Source organism: Oncorhynchus clarkii, chromosome 18 (genome assembly GCF_045791955.1).
Source record: "Oncorhynchus clarkii lewisi isolate Uvic-CL-2024 chromosome 18, UVic_Ocla_1.0, whole genome shotgun sequence".
Taxonomy (NCBI): Eukaryota; Metazoa; Chordata; class Actinopteri; order Salmoniformes; family Salmonidae; genus Oncorhynchus; species Oncorhynchus clarkii.
The window spans coordinates 70,262,824-70,284,922 of NC_092164.1; the positions used below are offsets into that span (position 1 = coordinate 70,262,824).

Here is a 22,099-nt window from a genome sequence, read left to right on the forward strand (position 1 = left end):
ACGAGGAGGAATTAACCCAGAGGAATTAACTTATCTCTCTCTCTCTCAGATTGGAATGAACAGATGCCATCGGCCTGAGAGGGAGAATGGAGATGGATAGATCACGGTACGCTGAGAATGACACAATAGGAGAGGACTCAGTGAACAAATTAAAGTGTACAAATCTAGTAAACGTGTATAAAGTATTCAAATATATTTAGATATTTAATTGTGGAACATATTTTAACCGAATTATTAATGCAATAGCCTAGAAGTACATTTCTCAATTCTGTAATTATAATATGGTAATAACATGTCTATAACTGAACATGCAGATCAATGGACCATCCTGGTAATAACATGTCTATAACTGACAACACAGATCAATGGACCATCCTGGTAATAACATGTCTATAACTGACAACACAGATCAATGGACCATCCTGGTAATATCATATCTATAACTGAAAACACAGATCAATGGACCATCCTGGTAATAACATGTCTATAACTGAAAATACAGATCAATGGACCATCCTGGTAATAACATGTCTATAACTGAAAATACAGATCAATGGACCATCCTGGTAATAACATGTCTATAACTGAAAACACAGATCAATGGACCATCCTGGTAATAACATGTCTAACTGAAAACACAGATCAATGGACCATCCTTTGTATATAACATATCATACATGTGGTTAATATACCTATAGTGTTACTTATAGTGTTATACTGTTTTATAGTGAACAATGTTGATCTTTCTATACTCTTTATCCAACCTAGCTCTCTGGCCAACATAGCTCTGTCCAACCTAGCTCTCTGTCCAACCTAGCTCCCTGGCCAACCTAGTTCATTGTTTTGGTCTTATAATATTGTGTCAGGAGTCTGGTCTCTTACTATGGTCCTCTGCTGCCACCTGGTGGACATGCAGACAATACATACTGGATTGAAAGAACAGGGACTACTTCCTTATAATTACATCAAATACATGTTTTAATAGAAGTACCTCTTCACACAGACGCGACACCATAGTATGAATGTCCGCTCTTATTGAAGCACTTGTAAGAACAGAGGAGAACACGTACAGGGACGGTCTGAGGACGGCTCATCTTCATGTCCTGAAGGAGAGATCAGTGAGACAGTTGCTTGGTTTATAGGTGCTGCTATGTGTCTACAGATTGTATACCACCGAAACCAGTGATGGAGTAGGAAGAAAACATATGTTTACCTTTCACTACACCAACGATTGGAACCATAGGCACAAAGTAAGTTCATTTGTAGATTACTTTAACTATAATGTTTGAGTCCGTATATGTATCAGAATGAAGTATAAATGATTTAATGTGTACATGAGCTGTAGTGTAGGCTACATAGTGTCTGTAGATGTTTGGGGCAGCTGGCTACTGGTATCCCTCATGAACTTAGTCTCTCTGTCTTCAACCATGTTCTGCATTACTGTCAAAGTAGTGCACTAGGTAGGGAATGGGGCAACTGGCTACTGGTATCCCCTATGAACTTAGTCTCTCTGTCTTCAACCATGTGCTGTATACTTTCAAAGTAGTGTACTAGGTAAGGGACGCAGCTAATCTCAGTTACCGTGCCATCCTGATATATATAAAGATTTTTTTTTGTATTTATTTATTTACATCAGTCACGGTTGCCTTGATATATTGTCCCTGTCCATTCAGCCTTCGGGGTTCTGTCCATCGTGCAGACAGGAAGAAAGAACTCTCCGGGAAAAAGAAAGGCGGAGGGATTTGTTTCATGATTAACAACTTATGGTGTGATTGTGGTAACGTACAGGAACTCAAGTCATTTTGTTCTACCGATGTGAGTATTCTATAATCAAATGCAGAGCGAGTTACCTCCCGAGATAATTTTCTTCAGTTATTGTCACTGCCGTGTATATTACCCCCTAGCCAACACCACGACAGCTCTCAAAAAACAACACTGGACTATGTGCAAACTGGAAACTGTATATCCTGAGGTCACATTTATTGTAGCAGGGGACATTAATAAAGGAAGTCTGAGAAAACACTACAGAAATTCTACCAACACATCTCCTACACCCTTAACATGGACCCTGGATCATTGCTACTCTCTTCCCGGGACGGCTACAAGGCCCTCCCCCTCACTCCGGTAAATCAGATCACGCCTCCGTTGTGCTCCACCCCAACTATTGCTACTCTCTTCCCGGAACGGCTATAAGGCCCTCCCCCTCCCTCCGGTAAATCAGATCACGCCTCCATTGTGCTCCACCCCACCTATAGGCAGACACTTAAACAGGAAGCACCCATGGTAAGGACTGTTCAATGTTGGTCTGACCAATCGGAATCTATCCTTCAACATTGTTTAGATCACACGGAGTAGAAAATGTTATTTTGAGAAAATAGTATCGACGTATACACTGACTCTGTGACTGATAGAGGATGTTGTTCCCACTGTGTCGATTAGAACTTATCCAAACAAAAAAACCTGGATAAACGACAGCATTCACGCAAAAATGAAAGCGCGAACCACCGCATTTAACCATGGCAAAGTGACTGGGAACATGGATGTGTACAAACAGACCAGTATGACATCTGTAAGGCAATCAAAAGAGGCAATTTAACGACTCAGATATGTGGCAGGGACTCCAGATAATCACAGGTTATAAAGGGAAAGCCAGCCATGTTGCGGACACCGACACCTCACTCCTGGACGAGCTAAACACCCTCGCTTAGAGGAAAACAATACTGAGCCGCCGGCAGGGCCCCCGACGTTCACAAGGACTGTGTGGCCTCTTTCTCCGTGGCCGACATGTCTAAGTCATTTAAACGTGTTAAACACTGGCATCCCAAGCCGCGACCTCAGAGCAAGTGCAGACCAGCTGGCTGGAATGTTTACAGACATATTCAATCTCTCCCTATCCCAGTCTGTCCCCCACTTAATTGATGTCTACCAGGGAAGCGAAGGTAATGTCTATTTTGGGGGGGATTATGTGTGTATAGTGTTTTACTGCACTGTTGAAGCTGGAAACACAAGCATTTCGCTTCACCTACGATAACATCTGAACATCTGTGTACGCGACCAAAAAAAATTCGTAGTGCACTATGTAGGGAATAGGGTTCCTGGTCAAGGTAGTACACTATGTAGGGAATAGGGTGCCTGGTCAAGGTAGTGCACTATGTAGGGAATAGGGTTCCTGGTCAAGGTAATGCACTATGTAGGGAATAGGGTGCCTGGTCAAGGTAGTGCACTATGTAGGGAATAGGGTTCCTGGTCAAGGTAGTGCACTATGTAGGGAATAGGGTTCCTGGTCAAGGTAGTACACTATGTAGGGAATAGGGTTCCTGGTCAAGGTAGTACACTATGTAGGGAATAGGGTGCCTGGTCAAGGTTGTGCACTATGTAGGGAATAGGGTTCCTGGTCAAGGTAGTACACTATGTAGGGAATAGGGTGCCTGGTCAAGGTAGTACACTATGTAGGGAATAGGGTGCCTGGTCAAGGTAGTGCACTATGTAGGGAATAGGGTTCCTGGTCAAGGTAGTGCACTATATAGGGAATAGGGTTCCTGGTCAAGGTAGTGCACTATGTAGGGAATAGGGTTCCTGGTCAAGGTAGTACACTATGTAGGGAATAGGGTGCCTGGTCAAGGTAGTGCACTATGTAGGGAATAGGGTGCCTGGTCAAGGTAGTGCACTATGTAGGGAATAGGGTTCCTGGTCAAGGTAGTGCACTATGTAGGGAATAGGGTTCCTGGTCAAGGTAGTACACTATGTAGGGAATAGGGTTCCTGGTCAAGGTAGTACACTATGTAGGGAATAGGGTGCCTGGTCAAGGTTGTGCACTATGTAGGGAATAGGGTTCCTGGTCAAGGTAGTACACTATGTAGGGAATAGGGTGCCTGGTCAAGGTAGTGCACTATGTAGGGAATAGGGTTCCTGGTCAAGGTAGTGCACTATGTAGGGAATAGGGTTCCTGGTCAAGGTAGTACACTATATAGGGAATAGGGTTCCTGGTCAAGGTAGTGCACTATGTAGGGAATAGGGTTCCTGGTCAAGGTAGTACACTATGTAGGGAATAGGGTGCCTGGCCAAGGTTGTGCACTATGTAGGGAATAGGGTTCCTGGTCAAGGTAGTACACTATGTAGGGAATAGGGTGCCTGGTCAAGGTTGTGCACTATGTAGGGAATAGGGTGCCTGGTCAAGGTTGTGCACTATGTAGGGAATAGGGTGCCTGGTCAAGGTAGTGCACTACGTAGGGAATAGGGTGCCTGGTCAAGGTAGTGCACTATATAGGGAATAGGGTGCCTGGTCAAGGTAGTGCACTATGTAGGGAATAGGGTGCCTGGTCAAGGTAGTACACTATGTAGGGAATAGGGTGCCTGGTCAAGGTAGTGCACTATGTAGGGAATAGGGTGCCTGGTCATGGTAGTGCACTATGTAGGGAATAGGGTGCCTGGTCATGGTAGTGCACTATGTAGGGAATAGGGTGCCTGGTCAAGGTTGTGCACTATGTAGGGAATAGGGTGCCTGGTCAAGGTAGTGCACTACGTAGGGAATAGGGTGCCTGGTCAAGGTAGTGCACTATATAGGGAATAGGGTGCCTGGTCAAGGTAGTGCACTATGTAGGGAATAGGGTGCCTGGTCAAGGTAGTACACTATGTAGGGAATAGGGTGCCTGGTCAAGGTAGTGCACTATGTAGGGAATAGGGTGCCTGGTCAAGGTAGTACACTATGTAGGGACTAGGGTGGCTGGTCAAGGTAGTGCACTATGTAGGGAATAGGGTGCCTGGTCATGGTAGTGCACTATGTAGGGAATAGGGTGCCTGGTCATGGTAGTGCACTATGTAGGGAATAGGGTGCCTGGTCAAGGTTGTGCACTATGTAGGGAATAGGGTGCCTGGTCAAGGTTGTGCACTATGTAGGGAATAGGGTGCCTGGTCAAGGTAGTGCACTACGTAGGGAATAGGGTGCCTGGTCAAGGTAGTGCACTACGTAGGGAATAGGGTGCCTGGTCAAGGTAGTACACTACGTAGGGAATAGGGTGCCTGGTCAAGGTAGTACACTATGTAGGGAATAGGGTGCCTGGTCAAGGTAGTGCACTACGTAGGGAATAGGGTGCCTGGTCAAGGTAGTATACTACGTAGGGAATAGGGTGCCTGGTCAAGGTAGTACACTACGTAGGGAATAGGGTGCCTGGTCAAGGTAGTACACTATGTAGGGAATAGGGAGCCTGATCAAGGTAGTGCACTACGTAGGGAATAGGGTGCCTGGTCAAGGTAGTACACTATGTAGGGAATAGGGTGCCTGGTCAAGGTAGTACACTATGTAGGGAATAGGGTTCCTGGTCAAGGTAGTGCACTATATAGGGAATAGGGTGCCTGGTCAAGGTAGTACACTATGTAGGGAATAGGGTGCCTGGTCAAGGTAGTACACTACGTAGGGAATAGGGTGCCATTAGGGCTCTATCCTCTCTGTACCTTCCTGAGGTTGATGAAGCGTACACACTCCAGGTAGTACACTACGTAGGGAATAGGGTGCCATTAGGGCTCTATCCTCTCTGTACCTTCCTGAGGTTGATGAAGCGTACACACTCCAGGTAGTGCACTATGTAGGGAATAGGGTGCCATTAGGGCTCTATCCTCTCTGTACCTTCCTGAGGTTGATGAAGCGTACACACTCCAGGTAGTGCACTACGTAGGGAATAGGGTGCCATTAGGGCTCTATCCTCTCTGTACCTTCCTGAGGTTGATGAAGCGTACACACTCCAGCCAGGTGGTGAGGAAGGGTTGGAGGCAGAGGGAACACCTGCCCCAGTCAGCCAGCAGCAGGCTCAGACCAGGGTGGTACGACAGAGCCCTGTGGACAACACCCAACCTACTCTTGTCCTCCACCAGGATCTGACGAGCAGACAGCTCCTGGAGACAAGAGATACAGGGATGGCAACGGGTCAGTACTACTGATGGTGTGTGTTGTGGTGGTGTGTGTTGTGGTGTGTTCTGATGGTGTGTTCTGGGGGTGTGTGTTGTGGTGTGGTGGTGTGTTTTGGTGTGGTGGTGTGTTGCGGGGTGTGGTGTGTTACGGTGTGTTGTGCTGGTGTGTTGTGGTGTGTTGTGCTGGTGTGTTGTGTTTTGCTGGTGTGTTTTGGTGTTGTGGTGTTATGTTTTGGTGTTGTGGTGTGTTGCGGTGTTATGTTTTGGTGTTGTGGTGTTATGTTTTGGTGTTGTGGTGTTATGTTTTGGTGTTGTGGTGTTGTGGTGTGGTGTTGTGTTTTGGTGTTGTGGTGTTATGTTTTGGTGTTGTGGTGTGTTGCGGTGTTGTGGTGTGTTGTGGTGTTGTGTTTTGGTGTTGTGGTGTTGTGTTTTGGTGTTGTGGTGTTGTGTTTTGGTGTTGTGTTTTGGTGTTGTGGTGTTATGTTTTGGTGCTGTGGTGTTGTGGTGTGGTGTTGTGTTTTTGTGTTGTGGTGTTGTGTTTTGGTGTTGTGTTTTGGTGTTGTGGTGTTATGTTTTGGTGCTGTGGTGTTGTGGTGTGGTGTTGTGTTTTGGTGTTGTGGTGTGTTCTGATGGTGTGTTCTGGGGGTGTGTGTTGTGGTGTGGTGGTGTGTTTTGGTGTGGTGGTGTGTTGCGGGGTGTGGTGTGTTTTGGTGTGTTGTGCTGGTGTGTTGTGGTGTGTTGTGCTGGTGTGTTGTGTTTTGCTGGTGTGTTTTGGTGTTGTGGTGTTATGTTTTGGTGTTGTGGTGTGTTGCGGTGTTATGTTTTGGTGTTGTGGTGTTGTGTTTTGGTGCTGTGGTGTTGTGGTGTGGTGTTGTGTTTTGGTGTTATGTTTTGGTGTTGTGGTGTGTTGCGGTGTTGTGGTGTGTTGTGGTGTTGTGTTTTGGTGTTGTGGTGTTATGTTTTGGTGTTGTGGTGTTGTGTTTTGGTGCTGTGGTGTTGTGGTGTGGTGTTGTGTTTTGGTGTTGTGGTGTTGTGTTTTGGTGTTGTGGTGTGGTGTGGTGTTGTGTTTTGGTGTTGTGTTTTGGTGCTGTGGTGTTGTGGTGTGGTGTGGTGTTGTGTTTTTGTGTTGTGGTGTTGTGTTTTGGTGTTGTGGTGTGGTGTTGTGTTTTGGTGTTGTGGTGTTGTGTTTTGGTGTTGTGGTGTTATGTTTTGGTGCTGTGGTGTTGTGGTGTGGTGTTGTGTTTTTGTGTTGTGGTGTTATGTTTTGGTGTTGTGGTGTTGTGTTTTGGTGCTGTGGTGTTGTGGTGTGGTGTTGTGTTTTGGTGTTGTGGTGTTATGTTTTGGTGTTGTGGTGTGTTGCGGTGTTGTGGTGTGTTGTGGTGTTGTGTTTTGGTGTTGTGGTGTTGTGTTTTGGTGTTGTGGTGTGGTGTTGTGTTTTGGTGTTGTGGTGTTGTGTTTTGGTGTTGTGGTGTTATGTTTTGGTGCTGTGGTGTTGTGGTGTGGTGTTGTGTTTTTGTGTTGTGGTGTTGTGTTTTGGTGTTGTGTTTTGGTGTTGTGGTGTTATGTTTTGGTGCTGTGGTGTTGTGGTGTGGTGTTGTGTTTTGGTGTTGTGGTGTGTTCTGATGGTGTGTTCTGGGGGTGTGTGTTGTGGTGTGGTGGTGTGTTTTGGTGTGGTGGTGTGTTGCGGGGTGTGGTGTGTTTTGGTGTGTTGTGCTGGTGTGTTGTGGTGTGTTGTGCTGGTGTGTTGTGTTTTGCTGGTGTGTTTTGGTGTTGTGGTGTTATGTTTTGGTGTTGTGGTGTGTTGCGGTGTTATGTTTTGGTGTTGTGGTGTTGTGTTTTGGTGCTGTGGTGTTGTGGTGTGGTGTTGTGTTTTGGTGTTATGTTTTGGTGTTGTGGTGTGTTGCGGTGTTGTGGTGTGTTGTGGTGTTGTGTTTTGGTGTTGTGGTGTTATGTTTTGGTGTTGTGGTGTTGTGTTTTGGTGCTGTGGTGTTGTGGTGTGGTGTTGTGTTTTGGTGTTGTGGTGTTGTGTTTTGGTGTTGTGGTGTGGTGTGGTGTTGTGTTTTGGTGTTGTGTTTTGGTGCTGTGGTGTTGTGGTGTGGTGTGGTGTTGTGTTTTTGTGTTGTGGTGTTGTGTTTTGGTGTTGTGGTGTGGTGTTGTGTTTTGGTGTTGTGTTTTGGTGTTGTGGTGTTATGTTTTGGTGCTGTGGTGTTGTGGTGTGGTGTTGTGTTTTTGTGTTGTGGTGTTGTGTTTTGGTGTTGTGTTTTGGTGTTGTGGTGTTATGTTTTGGTGCTGTGGTGTTGTGGTGTGGTGTTGTGTTTTGTTGTGTTGTTGTGTTTTGGTGTTGTGGTGTTATGTTTTGGTGCTGTGGTGTTGTGGTGTGGTGTTGTGTTTTTGTGTTGTGGTGTTGTGTTTTGGTGTTGTGTTTTGGTGTTGTGGTGTTATGTTTTGGTGCTGTGGTGTTGTGGTGTGGTGTTGTGTTTTGGTGTTGTGGTGTGTTCTGATGGTGTGTTCTGGGGGTGTGTGTTGTGGTGTGGTGGTGTGTTTTGGTGTGGTGGTGTGTTGCGGGGTGTGGTGTGTTTTGGTGTGTTGTGCTGGTGTGTTGTGGTGTGTTGTGCTGGTGTGTTGTGTTTTGCTGGTGTGTTTTGGTGTTGTGGTGTTATGTTTTGGTGTTGTGGTGTGTTGCGGTGTTATGTTTTGGTGTTGTGGTGTTGTGTTTTGGTGCTGTGGTGTTGTGGTGTGGTGTTGTGTTTTGGTGTTATGTTTTGGTGTTGTGGTGTGTTGCGGTGTTGTGGTGTGTTGTGGTGTTGTGTTTTGGTGTTGTGGTGTTATGTTTTGGTGTTGTGGTGTTGTGTTTTGGTGCTGTGGTGTTGTGGTGTGGTGTTGTGTTTTGGTGTTGTGGTGTTGTGTTTTGGTGTTGTGGTGTGGTGTGGTGTTGTGTTTTGGTGTTGTGTTTTGGTGCTGTGGTGTTGTGGTGTGGTGTTGTGTTTTTGTGTTGTGGTGTTGTGTTTTGGTGTTGTGGTGTGGTGTTGTGTTTTGGTGTTGTGGTGTTGTGTTTTGGTGTTGTGGTGTTATGTTTTGGTGCTGTGGTGTTGTGGTGTGGTGTTGTGTTTTTGTGTTGTGGTGTTGTGTTTTGGTGTTGTGTTTTGGTGTTGTGGTGTTATGTTTTGGTGCTGTGGTGTTGTGGTGTGGTGTTGTGTTTTGGTGTTGTGGTGTGTTCTGATGGTGTGTTCTGGGGGTGTGTGTTGTGGTGTGGTGGTGTGTTTTGGTGTGGTGGTGTGTTGCGGGGTGTGGTGTGTTTTGGTGTGTTGTGCTGGTGTGTTGTGGTGTGTTGTGCTGGTGTGTTGTGTTTTGCTGGTGTGTTTTGGTGTTGTGGTGTTATGTTTTGGTGTTGTGGTGTGTTGCGGTGTTATGTTTTGGTGTTGTGGTGTTGTGTTTTGGTGCTGTGGTGTTGTGGTGTTGTGTTTTGGTGTTATGTTTTGGTGTTGTGGTGTGTTGCGGTGTTGTGGTGTTGTGTTTTGGTGTTGTGGTGTTATGTTTTGGTGTTGTGGTGTTGTGTTTTGGTGCTGTGGTGTTGTGGTGTGGTGTTGTGTTTTGGTGTTGTGGTGTTGTGTTTTGGTGTTGTGTGGTGTTGTGTTTTGGTGTTGTGGTGTTGTGTTTTGGTGCTGTGGTGTTGTGGTGTGGTGTTGTGTTTTTGTGTTGTGGTGTTGTGTTTTGGTGTTGTGGTGTGGTGTTGTGTTTTGGTGTTGTGGTGTTATGTTTTGGTGTTGTGGTGTGTTGCGGTGTGTTGTGGTGTTGTGTTTTGGTGTTGTGGTGTTATGTTTTGGTGTTGTGGTGTTGTGTTTTGGTGCTGTGGTGTTGTGGTGTGGTGTTGTGTTTTGGTGTTGTGGTGTTGTGTTTTGGTGTTGTGGTGTTGTGTTTTGGTGTTGTGGTGTTGTGTTTTGGTGTTGTGGTGTGGTGTGGTGTTGTGTTTTGGTGTTGTGTTTTGGTGCTGTGGTGTTGTGGTGTGGTGTGGTGTTGTGTTTTTGTGTTGTGGTGTTGTGTTTTGGTGTTGTGGTGTGGTGTTGTGTTTTGGTGTTGTGGTGTTGTGTTTTGGTGTTGTGGTGTTATGTTTTGGTGCTGTGGTGTTGTGGTGTGGTGTTGTGTTTTTGTGTTGTGGTGTTGTGTTTTGGTGTTGTGTTTTGGTGTTGTGGTGTTATGTTTTGGTGCTGTGGTGTTGTGGTGTGGTGTTGTGTTTTGGTGTTGTGGTGTGTTCTGATGGTGTGTTCTGGGGGTGTGTGTTGTGGTGTGGTGGTGTGTTTTGGTGTGGTGGTGTGTTGCGGGGTGTGGTGTGTTTTGGTGTGTTGTGCTGGTGTGTTGTGGTGTGTTGTGCTGGTGTGTTGTGTTTTGCTGGTGTGTTTTGGTGTTGTGGTGTTATGTTTTGGTGTTGTGGTGTGTTGCGGTGTTATGTTTTGGTGTTGTGGTGTTGTGTTTTGGTGCTGTGGTGTTGTGGTGTTGTGTTTTGGTGTTATGTTTTGGTGTTGTGGTGTGTTGCGGTGTTGTGGTGTGTTGTGGTGTTGTGTTTTGGTGTTGTGGTGTTATGTTTTGGTGTTGTGGTGTTGTGTTTTGGTGCTGTGGTGTTGTGGTGTGGTGTTGTGTTTTGGTGTTGTGGTGTTGTGTTTTGGTGTTGTGGTGTGGTGTGGTGTTGTGTTTTGGTGTTGTGGTGTTGTGTTTTGGTGCTGTGGTGTTGTGGTGTGGTGTGGTGTTGTGTTTTTGTGTTGTGGTGTTGTGTTTTGGTGTTGTGGTGTGGTGTTGTGTTTTGGTGTTGTGGTGTTATGTTTTGGTGTTGTGGTGTGTTGCGGTGTGTTGTGGTGTTGTGTTTTGGTGTTGTGGTGTTATGTTTTGGTGTTGTGGTGTTGTGTTTTGGTGCTGTGGTGTTGTGGTGTGGTGTTGTGTTTTGGTGTTGTGGTGTTGTGTTTTGGTGTTGTGGTGTTGTGTTTTGGTGTTGTGGTGTTGTGTTTTGGTGCTGTGGTGTTGTGGTGTGGTGTGGTGTTGTGTTTTTGTGTTGTGGTGTTTTGGTGTTGTGGTGTGGTGTTGTGTTTTGGTGTTGTGGTGTTGTGTTTTGGTGTTGTGGTGTTATGTTTTGGTGCTGTGGTGTTGTGGTGTGGTGTTGTGTTTTTGTGTTGTGGTGTTGTGTTTTGGTGTTGTGGTGTTGTGTTTTGGTGTTGTGGTGTTATGTTTTGGTGCTGTGGTGTTGTGGTGTGGTGTTGTGTTTTTGTGTTGTGGTGTTATGTTTTGGTGTTGTGGTGTTATGTTTTGGTGTTGTGGTGTTATGTTTTGGTGTTGTGGTGTTGTGTTTTGGTGTTGCGGTGTGTTGCGGTGTTATGTTTTGGTGTTGTGATGTGTTGCGGTGTTATGTTTTGGTGTTGTGATGTGTTGCGGTGTTGTGGTGTGTTGCGGTGTTATGTTTTGGTGTTGTGGTGTTGTGTTGTGGTGTTGTGTTTTGGTGTTGTGGTGTTATGTTTTGGTGTTGGGCAATGATCAGTTGAATCAGGTGTTGTGTTGTTCCAGTTTATATGAACAGGAAACATGGTGTACCCAGTCCAATGACATGCTGATGCAGGTTCCCTCTCCATAATGCCATAGCAATAAGAAATAGGAAGAACAAATAGAACCAACTGAATCAAATATAACACACTGAAGGGCTGGAACAAAAGCCTGCACACCCTGTACCCCTGCAGCACTGACAGACCCCTGATGTAGTCTATATGCCACCCTGTACCCCTGGTGTAGTCTATATGCCACCCTGTACCCCTGGTGTAGTCTATATGCCACCCTGTACCCCTGACAGACCCCTGATGTAGTCTATATGCCACCCTGTACCCCTGACAGACCCCTGATGTAGTCTATATGCCACCCTGTACCCCTGACAGACCCCTGATGTATTCTATATGCCACCCTGTACCCCTGACAGACCCCTGATGTATTCTATATGCCACCCTGTACCCCTGACAGACCCCTGATGTATTCTATATGCCACCCTGTACCCCTGACAGACCCCTGATGTATTCTATATGCCACCCTGTACCCCTGACAGACCCCTGATGTATTCTATATGCCACCCTGTACCCCTGACAGACCCCTGATGTATTCTATATGCCACCCTGTACCCCTGACAGACCCCTGATGTATTCTATATGCCACCCTGTACCCCTGACAGACCCCTGATGTATTCTATATGCCACCCTGTACCCCTGACAGACCCCTGATGTATTCTATATGCCACCCTGTACCCCTGACAGACCCCTGATGTAGTCTATATGCCACCCTGTACCCCTGACAGACCCCTGATGTATTCTATATGCCACCCTGTACCCCTGATGTAGTCTATATGCCACCCTGTACCCCTGACAGACCCCTGATGTATTCTATATGCCACCCTGTACCCCTGATGTAGTCTATATGCCACCCTGTACCCCTGATGTAGTCTATATGCCACCCTGTACCCCTGATGTAGTCTATATGCCACCCTGTACCCCTGACAGACCCCTGATGTAGTCTATATGCCACCCTGTACCCCTGACAGACCCCTGATGTAGTCTATATGCCACCCTGTACCCCTGACAGACCCCTGATGTATTCTATATGCCACCCTGTACCCCTGACAGACCCCTGATGTAGTCTATATGCCACCCTGTACCCCTGACAGATCCCTGATGTAGTCTATATGCCACCCTGTACCCCTGACAGACCCCTGATGTAGTCTATATGCCACCCTGTACCCCTGACAGACCCCTGATGTAGTCTATATGCCACCCTGTACCCCTGACAGACCCCTGATGTAGTCTATATGCCACCCTGTACCCCTGACAGACCCCTGATGTAGTCTATATGCCACCCTGTACCCCTGACAGACCCCTGATGTAGTCTATATGCCACCCTGTACCCCTGACAGACCCCTGATGTAGTCTATATGCCACCCTGTACCCCTGACAGACCCCTGATGTAGTCTATATGCCACCCTGTACCCCTGACAGACCCCTGATGTAGTCTATATGCCACCCTGTACCCCTGACAGACCCCTGATGTAGTCTATATGCCACCCTGTACCCCTGACAGACCCCTGATGTAGTCTATATGCCACCCTGTACCCCTGACAGACCCCTGATGTAGTCTATATGCCACCCTGTACCCCTGACAGACCCCTGATGTAGTCTATATGCCACCCTGTACCCCTGACAGACCCCTGATGTAGTCTATATGCCACCCTGTACCCCTGACAGACCCCTGATGTAGTCTATATGCCACCCTGTACCCCTGACAGACCCCTGATGTAGTCTATATGCCACCCTGTACCCCTGATGTATTCTATATGCCACCCTGTACCCCTGATGTATTCTATATGCCACCCTGTACCCCTGATGTAGTCTATATGCCACCCTGTACCCCTGATGTATTCTATATGCCACCCTGTACCCCTGATGTAGTCTATATGCCACCCTGTACCCCTGATGTAGTCTATATGCCACCCTGTACCCCTGACAGACCCCTGATGTAGTCTATATGCCAACCTGTACCCCTGACAGACCCCTGATGTAGTCTATATGCCACCCTGTACCCCTGACAGACCCCTGATGTAGTCTATATGCCACCCTGTACCCCTGACAGACCCCTGATGTAGTCTATATGCCACCCTGTACCCCTGACAGACCCCTGATGTAGTCTATATGCCACCCTGTACCCCTGACAGACCCCTGATGTAGTCTATATGCCACCCTGTACCCCTGACAGACCCCTGATGTAGTCTATATGCCACCCTGTACCCCTGACAGACCCCTGATGTAGTCTATATGCCACCCTGTACCCCTGATGTATTCTATATGCCACCCTGTACCCCTGATGTATTCTATATGCCACCCTGTACCCCTGATGTAGTCTATATGCCACCCTGTACCCCTGATGTATTCTATATGCCACCCTGTACCCCTGATGTAGTCTATATGCCACCCTGTACCCCTGATGTAGTCTATATGCCACCCTGTACCCCTGACAGACCCCTGATGTAGTCTATATGCCAACCTGTACCCCTGACAGACCCCTGATGTAGTCTATATGCCACCCTGTACCCCTGACAGACCCCTGATGTAGTCTATATGCCACCCTGTACCCCTGACAGACCCCTGATGTAGTCTATATGCCACCCTGTACCCCTGACAGACCCCTGATGTAGTCTATATGCCACCCTGTACCCCTGACAGACCCCTGATGTAGTCTATATGCCACCCTGTACCCCTGACAGACCCCTGATGTAGTCTATATGCCACCCTGTACCCCTGATGTATTCTATATGCCACCCTGTACCCCTGATGTATTCTATATGCCACCCTGTACCCCTGATGTAGTCTATATGCCACCCTGTACCCCTGATGTATTCTATATGCCACCCTGTACCCCTGATGTAGTCTATATGCCACCCTGTACCCCTGATGTAGTCTATATGCCACCCTGTACCCCTGACAGACCCCTGATGTAGTCTATATGCCAACCTGTACCCCTGACAGACCCCTGATGTAGTCTATATGCCACTCTGTACCCCTGACAGACCCCTGATGTATTCTATATGCCACCCTGTACCCCTGGTGTATTCTATATGCCACCCTGTACCCCTGATGTAGTCTATATGCCACCCTGTACCCCTGATGTAGTCTATATGCCACCCTGTACCCCTGGTGTATTCTATATGCCACCCTGTACCCCTGATGTAGTCTATATGCCACCCTGTACCCCTGATGTAGTCTATATGCCAACCTGTACCCCTGATGTAGTCTATATGCCACCCTGTACCCCTGATGTAGTCTATATGCCACCCTGTACCCCTGATGTAGTCTATATGCCACCCTGTACCCCTGGTGTAGTCTATATGCCACCCTGTACCCCTGATGTAGTCTATATGCCACCCTGTACCCCTGATGTATTCTATATGCCACCCTGTACCCCTGATGTAGTCTATATGCCACCCTGTACCCCTGATGTAGTCTATATGCCACCCTGTACCCCTGATGTAGTCTATATGCCACCCTGTACCCCTGATGTAGTCTATATGCCACCCTGTACCCCTGATGTAGTCTATATGCCACCCTGTACCCCTGATGTATTCTATATGCCACCCTGTACCCCTGATGTAGTCTATATGCCACCCTGTACCCCTGATGTAGTCTATATGCCACCCTGTACCCCTGATGTAGTCTATATGCCACCCTGTACCCCTGATGTAGTCTATATGCCACCCTGTACCCCTGACAGACCCCTGATGTAGTCTATATGCCACCCTGTACCCCTGATGTAGTCTATATGCCACCCTGTACCCCTGACAGACCCCTGATGTAGTCTATATGCCACCCTGTACCCCTGATGTATTCTATATGCCACCCTGTACCCCTGATGTAGTCTATATGCCACCCTGTACCCCTGATGTATTCTATATGCCACCCTGTACCCCTGGTGTATTCTATATGCCACCCTGTACCCCTGATGTAGTCTATATGCCACCCTGTACCCCTGATGTATTCTATATGCCACCCTGTACCCCTGACAGACCCCTGATGTAGTCTATATGCCACCCTGTACCCCTGATGTATTCTATATGCCACCCTGTACCCCTGATGTAGTCTATATGCCACCCTGTACCCCTGATGTAGTCTATATGCCACCCTGTACCCCTGATGTAGTCTATATGCCACCCTGTACCCCTGATGTAGTCTATATGCCACCCTGTACCCCTGATGTAGTCTATATGCCACCCTGTACCCCTGATGTAGTCTATATGCCACCCTGTACCCCTGATGTATTCTATATGCCACCCTGTACCCCTGATGTAGTCTATATGCCACCCTGTACCCCTGATGTAGTCTATATGCCACCCTGTACCCCTGATGTAGTCTATATGCCACCCTGTACCCCTGATGTAGTCTATATGCCACCCTGTACCCCTGACAGACCCCTGATGTAGTCTATATGCCACCCTGTACCCCTGATGTAGTCTATATGCCACCCTGTACCCCTGACAGACCCCTGATGTAGTCTATATGCCACCCTGTACCCCTGATGTATTCTATATGCCACCCTGTACCCCTGATGTAGTCTATATGCCACCCTGTACCCCTGATGTATTCTATATGCCACCCTGTACCCCTGGTGTATTCTATATGCCACCCTGTACCCCTGATGTAGTCTATATGCCACCCTGTACCCCTGATGTATTCTATATGCCACCCTGTACCCCTGACAGACCCCTGATGTAGTCTATATGCCACCCTGTACACCCCTGATGTATTCTATATGCCACCCTGTACCCCTGATGTAGTCTATATGCCACCCTGTACCCCTGATGTATTCTATATGCCACCCTGTACCCCTGATGTAGTCTATATGCCACCCTGTACCCCTGATGTAGTCTATATGCCACCCTGTACCCCTGATGTATACTATATGCCACCCTGTACCCCTGCAGGGCTGACAGACCCCTGATGTAGTCTATATGCCACCCTGTACCCCTGATGTATTCTATATGCCACCCTGTACCCCTGACAGACCCCTGATGTATTCTATATGCCACCCTGTACCCCTGACAGACCCCTGATGTAGTCTATATGCCACCCTGTACCCCTGATGTAGTCTATATGCCACCCTGTACCCCTGATGTATTCTATATGCCACCCTGTACCCCTGGTGTATTCTATATGCCACCCTGTACCCCTGATGTAGTCTATATGCCACCCTGTACCCCTGATGTAGTCTATATGCCACCCTGTACCCCTGATGTAGTCTATATGCCACCCTGTACCCCTGATGTAGTCTATATGCCACCCTGTACCCCTGATGTAGTCTATATGCCACCCTGTACTCCTGCAGGACTGGAGTTGGACACCACTGATGTCACCTATAACGATGAGAGCTTAAAGATTGTACCTTCAATGACAGCACCTCCACAGCTTGAACAGATTCCATCAGCTTATTCTTCACGAATGTGTTTCCTTCGCAGAGCAGCTCATTCAGGGTCAGAAGCTGGAACTGTAGACGGCAACACCGTCAGTCCTACCTCTTCTACCAACTGTAGACGACAACACCGTCAGTCCTCCCTCATCTACCAACTGTAGACGACAACACCGTCAGTCCTACCTCCTCTACCAACTGTAGACGGCAACACCGTCAGTCCTCCCTCATCTACCAACTGTAGACGGCAACACCGTCAGTCCTCCCTCCTCTAGCAACTGTAGACGGCAACACCGTCAGTCCTCCCTCCACTACCAACTGTAGACGACAACACCGTCAGTCCTCCCTCATCTACCAACTGTAGACGACAACACCGTCAGTCCTCCCTCCTCTACCAACTGTAGACGACAACACCGTCAGTCCTCCCTCCTCTAGCAACTGTAGACGACAACACCGTCAGTCCTCCCTCCTCTACCAACTGTAGACGACAACACCGTCAGTCCTCCCTCCTCTAGCAACTGTAGACGACAACACCGTCAGTCCTGCCCCCTACTAGCAACTGTAGACGACAACACCGTCAGTCCTCCCTCCTCTAGCAACTGTAGACGACAACACCGTCAGTCCTCCCTCCTCTACCAACTGTAGACGACAACACCGTCAGTCCTCCCTCCTCTACCAACTGTAGACGGCAACACCGTCAGTCCTCCCTCCTCTAGCAACTGTAGACGGCAACACCGTCAGTCCTCCCTCCACTACCAACTGTAGACGACAACACCGTCAGTCCTCCCTCCTCTACCGACTGTAGACAACACCGTCAGTCCTCCCTCCTCTACCAACTGTAGACAACACCGTCAGTCCTCGCTCCTCTACCAACTGTAGACGACAACACCGTCAGGGCTACCTCCTCTACCAACTGTAGACAACACCGTCAGTCCTCCCCCCTCTACCAACTGTAGACGGCAACACCGTCAGTCCTCCGTCCTCTAGCAACTGTAGACGACAACACCGTCAGGCCTACCTCCTCTACCAACTGTAGACAACACCGTCAGTCCTCGCTCCTCTACCAACTGTAGACAACACCGTCAGTCCTCGCTCCTCTACCAACTGTAGACGACAACACCGTCAGGCCTACCTCCTCTACCAACTGTAGACAACACCGTCAGTCCTCCCCCCTCCACCAACTGTAGACGACAACACCGTCAGTCCTCCCTCCTCTACCAACTGTAGACGACAACACCGTCAGTCCTCCCTCCTCTAGCAACTGTAGACGGCAACACCGTCAGTCCTCCCTCCTCTAGCAACTGTAGACGACAACACCGTCAGTCCTGCCTCCTCTAGCAACTGTAGACGACAACACCGTCAGTCCTCCCTCCTCTAAAAACTGTAGACGACAACACCGTCAGTCCTCCCTCTTCTACCAACTGTAGACGACAACACCGTCAGTCCTCCCTCCTCTACCAACTGTAGACGGCAACACCGTCAGTCCTCCCTCCTCTACCAACTGTAGACGGCAACACCGTCAGTCCTCCCTCCACTACCAACTGTAGACGACAACACCGTCAGTCCTCCCTCCTCTACCGACTGTAGACAACACCGTCAGTCCTCCCTCCTCTACCAACTGTAGACAACACCGTCAGTCCTCGCTCCTCTACCAACTGTAGACGACAACACCGTCAGGCCTACCTCCTCTACCAACTGTAGACGGCAACACCGTCAGTCCTCCCTCCTCTAGCAACTGTAGACGACAACACCGTCAGGCCTACCTCCTCTACCAACTGTAGACAACACCGTCAGTCCTCGCTCCTCTACCAACTGTAGACGACAACACCGTCAATCCTCGCTCCTCTACCAACTGTAGACGACAACACCGTCAGGCCTACCTCCTCTACCAACTGTAGACAACACCGTCAGTCCTCCCCCCTCCACCAACTGTAGACGACAACACCGTCAGTCCTCCCTCCTCTACCAACTGTAGACGACAACACCGTCAGTCCTCCCTCCTCTAGCAACTGTAGACGGCAACACCGTCAGTCCTCCCTCCTCTAGCAACTGTAGACGACAACACCGTCAGTCCTGCCTCCTCTAGCAACTGTAGACGACAACACCGTCAGTCCTCCCTCCTCTAGCAACTGTAGACGACAACACCGTCAGTCCTCCCTCCTCTACCAACTGTAGACGACAACACCGTCAGTCCTAACTCCTCTACCAACTGTAGACGACAACACCGTCAGCCCTCCCTCCTCTAGCAACTGTAGACGGCAACACCGTCAGTCCTCCCTCCTCTAGCAACTGTAGACGACAACACCGTCAGTCCTGCCTCCTCTAGCAACTGTAGACGACAACACCGTCAGTCCTCCCTCCTCTAGCAACTGTAGACGACAACACCGTCAGTCCTAACTCCTCTACCAACTGTAGACGACAACACCGTCAGTCCTCCCTCCTCTAGCAACTGTAGACGACAACACCGTCAGGCCTACCTCCTCTAGCAACTGTAGACAGCAACACCGTCAGTCCTCCCTCCTCTACCAACTGTAGACGACAACACCGTCAGTCCTCCCTCCTCTACCAACTGTAGACGACAACACCGTCAGTCCTCCCTCCTCTAGCAACTGTAGACGACAACATCGTCAGTCCTCCCTCCTCTAGCAACTGTAGACGACAACACCGTCAGTCCTCCCTCCTCTACCAACTATAGACGACAACACCGTCAGTCCTCCCTCCTCTAGCAATAACCTCTTCATATTCTGCTATATCTTGTTGTTGTACTGTAAATAATATTGTGGTGAAGACAAACGGTACATACGTCGACAGGAAACATGGATAAACGGTTTCCAGCCACATCCAGCACTCTGAGCTTCATCAGCCCAATAACACCCTGAAGGAAAAGAGGACAGGTTTAAGGACAGTAAACCATCAGGTCATGAAACAATATCATTCAGCAAAACGGACTAACAATGAAACCTAAGAAAGTGGAGGATCGGTAACCTCATTTGAAGCAAGGCCAGTGAAAGTGGCACAGGAACAAATATGAAGAATGAAACCTAAGAAAGATGAAACATTAAGTAGAGCCTGAACAACACCCACCTCTGGCAGTTCTGTGAGGTTGTTTCTAGCCAGATATAATCTGGCCAGTTGTGACAAACTGTATATCTGTTTGGGCAGTCTGGACAGCTTGTTGTTGGTTAAATTCATCTCAACCATCTTCTTGAGAAAACCTATTTCTACAGGAAGTTCCTCCAACTGGTTGTCCAGTAAACTGAGGGTTTCTAGGTTAGAAAGACTGAGAAAACAAGAAATGTGGTAATTCTGTATTTAGCCTAATCTCAGGTAATCCAGAACTAAAGTCTTGAGTAATTTGGTCAGATGCTCAATGTGTTTACATTAGCAGCTCAATTCTGATATTTTGTTTTTACACTGGTTCGAAAAGATCTGATGTGATTGGTCAAAAGACCAAATAGTGTAAACAATATTGAGCATCTGACCAAATGACTCGAGATTTTAGTTCTGGGTTAATCGAGATTTCACTAAATTGGGCTTTTTTACCAATCAGATCAGCTCTGCAGTAGCCTGACGACTCTAAATGATTCAGCTGCCCTGTGGTTCGCTACATACTTCAGTCTGAGACTGACATAAATGATGTCGTTTGTGGTGACGAGGTGCATGTACAAAACAAAGTCATCAGCAATTGGATCGTCTCTAACCAATCAGAGTATCAATGACGGATTTTCTAACCACTGCATTACCCACGTGTTCAACCCATTGGTTTCTGGACCAATCAGATGGCCCGAATGTGCTTGCATTCAGTGAAGGGTCTGGGAGGTACTCAGATCCAGATTTATTGATGAGAAGCAACTAACGTCTGTGGGCATAGCGTAGTGTTTGGCCAGAGTAAGAAGTCTGGGTAGCCAGGTAATCTCTGAAAAAGAGCTGATGTGATTGGTCAAAAGACCAATTAGGTTCGTGAGACTTTTTTAAATTTTTAATTGAGCTGCCTGTTGAAACACAACCTACATTGTCTATTCTTCTGTCATATACAGGTTTACTGTATGAATCACAATTAGGCTATTAGTCAACAAAATGGTACCTTTTAATCTCTGGTGGAAGGACTGTGATGTGATTGTGGTTCAGATTGAGGAGAGTGAGGTTATCAAGTCCATCTGCAAGATACAATATATAGTGATGAATCTGAGTGTGTGTGTGATGACGATGAGTGGTTATCATGGTTCTGTACGGTACCTATTTACATCTTAATCCATATCGACAGCAGCATAGTTTACCTAACACCTCAGGTGGCAATCTTGTAATGTGGTTTCCAAACAAATAAAGTTTTTTCAAGGTGTTCAGGTATCTCAGAACAGATGGGACCTCGTCCAGAGAATTATTTCCCAAATTGAGTTCTGTCAACTTTGCAGTATGCAAAAAGAGAACAAAAATCAAGATAAATGCATTGGTTAAATATCTAGCAGGCAAGTTATAGCTGTACTACAGCTAACAAGGTGTTGGTATAGACGTCTGTCCGGGTGAACGTTACTCACGTTTCGTAACGTCTGCAGTTCCACAGGCAGAGAAGTAAGAGAGTTATTGTTCAAATAAAGGGTCAAAATATGTGTTAATCTCGCAACCGATTTGGGAACCTCGGTCATTTTCTTGGAGCTCAAATTGAACGACTTTGAGTTAGCTTTCAAAGCTCTGATAACCAGATTGTTAGCCATGATTTGTTACCCAGAATAAAAACACCGCGTCCTACGAGGTAGGCAGGTTCCCATAGAAACGAGATGCTCGTCAGTTGACGGTAATCCCCTTTGCGACACTTTAGTGAACTCTGGCGGTCTCTCCTGGAAACCTGTCTGGTTTTCTATTTTCTTTCTGGAAATCTTTTAACAAATGTATCGTCTGAACTTCAGAACCATTCTAGCTACTATAAAAGCATATCCCTAATCTCATCACACGCGTTGAATTGAAATAAAATGGACAATGGACATTCAACAGGATAATATGCTGTAACGTTTTTTGCATGAATGTCTTTCCAGCGGGAAATGAAACTGGAATTGAAAAACATTTTATTGTATGAGACAATATTGTCCATCAGCGCGTGTAACAACCCAGGGTTTATAAACGCGGATACCGACCCTGCCGTTTTTGGGGGCACAGTCGATAGCGCGCTGGTCTTCGGGCCAGAAGTTCGAGGGTTCGAGACCTGCTGTTTCATTACAACACACCCAGAAAA

At 47.6% G+C, this 22,099-nt stretch overlaps 1 protein-coding gene across 1 annotated transcript; it reads right to left on the reverse strand.

Moving 5' to 3' along the window:
* Positions 1–995: 995 nt before the first annotated feature.
* On the reverse strand, positions 996–21,584 carry LOC139372798 (leucine rich repeat containing 69). Its single transcript, XM_071112602.1, has 8 exons — positions 21,408–21,584; positions 21,150–21,276; positions 20,957–21,029; positions 19,957–20,152; positions 19,676–19,747; positions 16,849–16,950; positions 5,710–5,889; positions 996–1,103 (listed from the first exon to the last, which is right to left on the reverse strand). Exons 1-8 carry the CDS (start codon positions 21,582–21,584, stop codon positions 996–998), a joined length of 1,035 nt encoding a protein of 344 aa, XP_070968703.1.
* Positions 21,585–22,099: the final 515 nt, after the last annotated feature.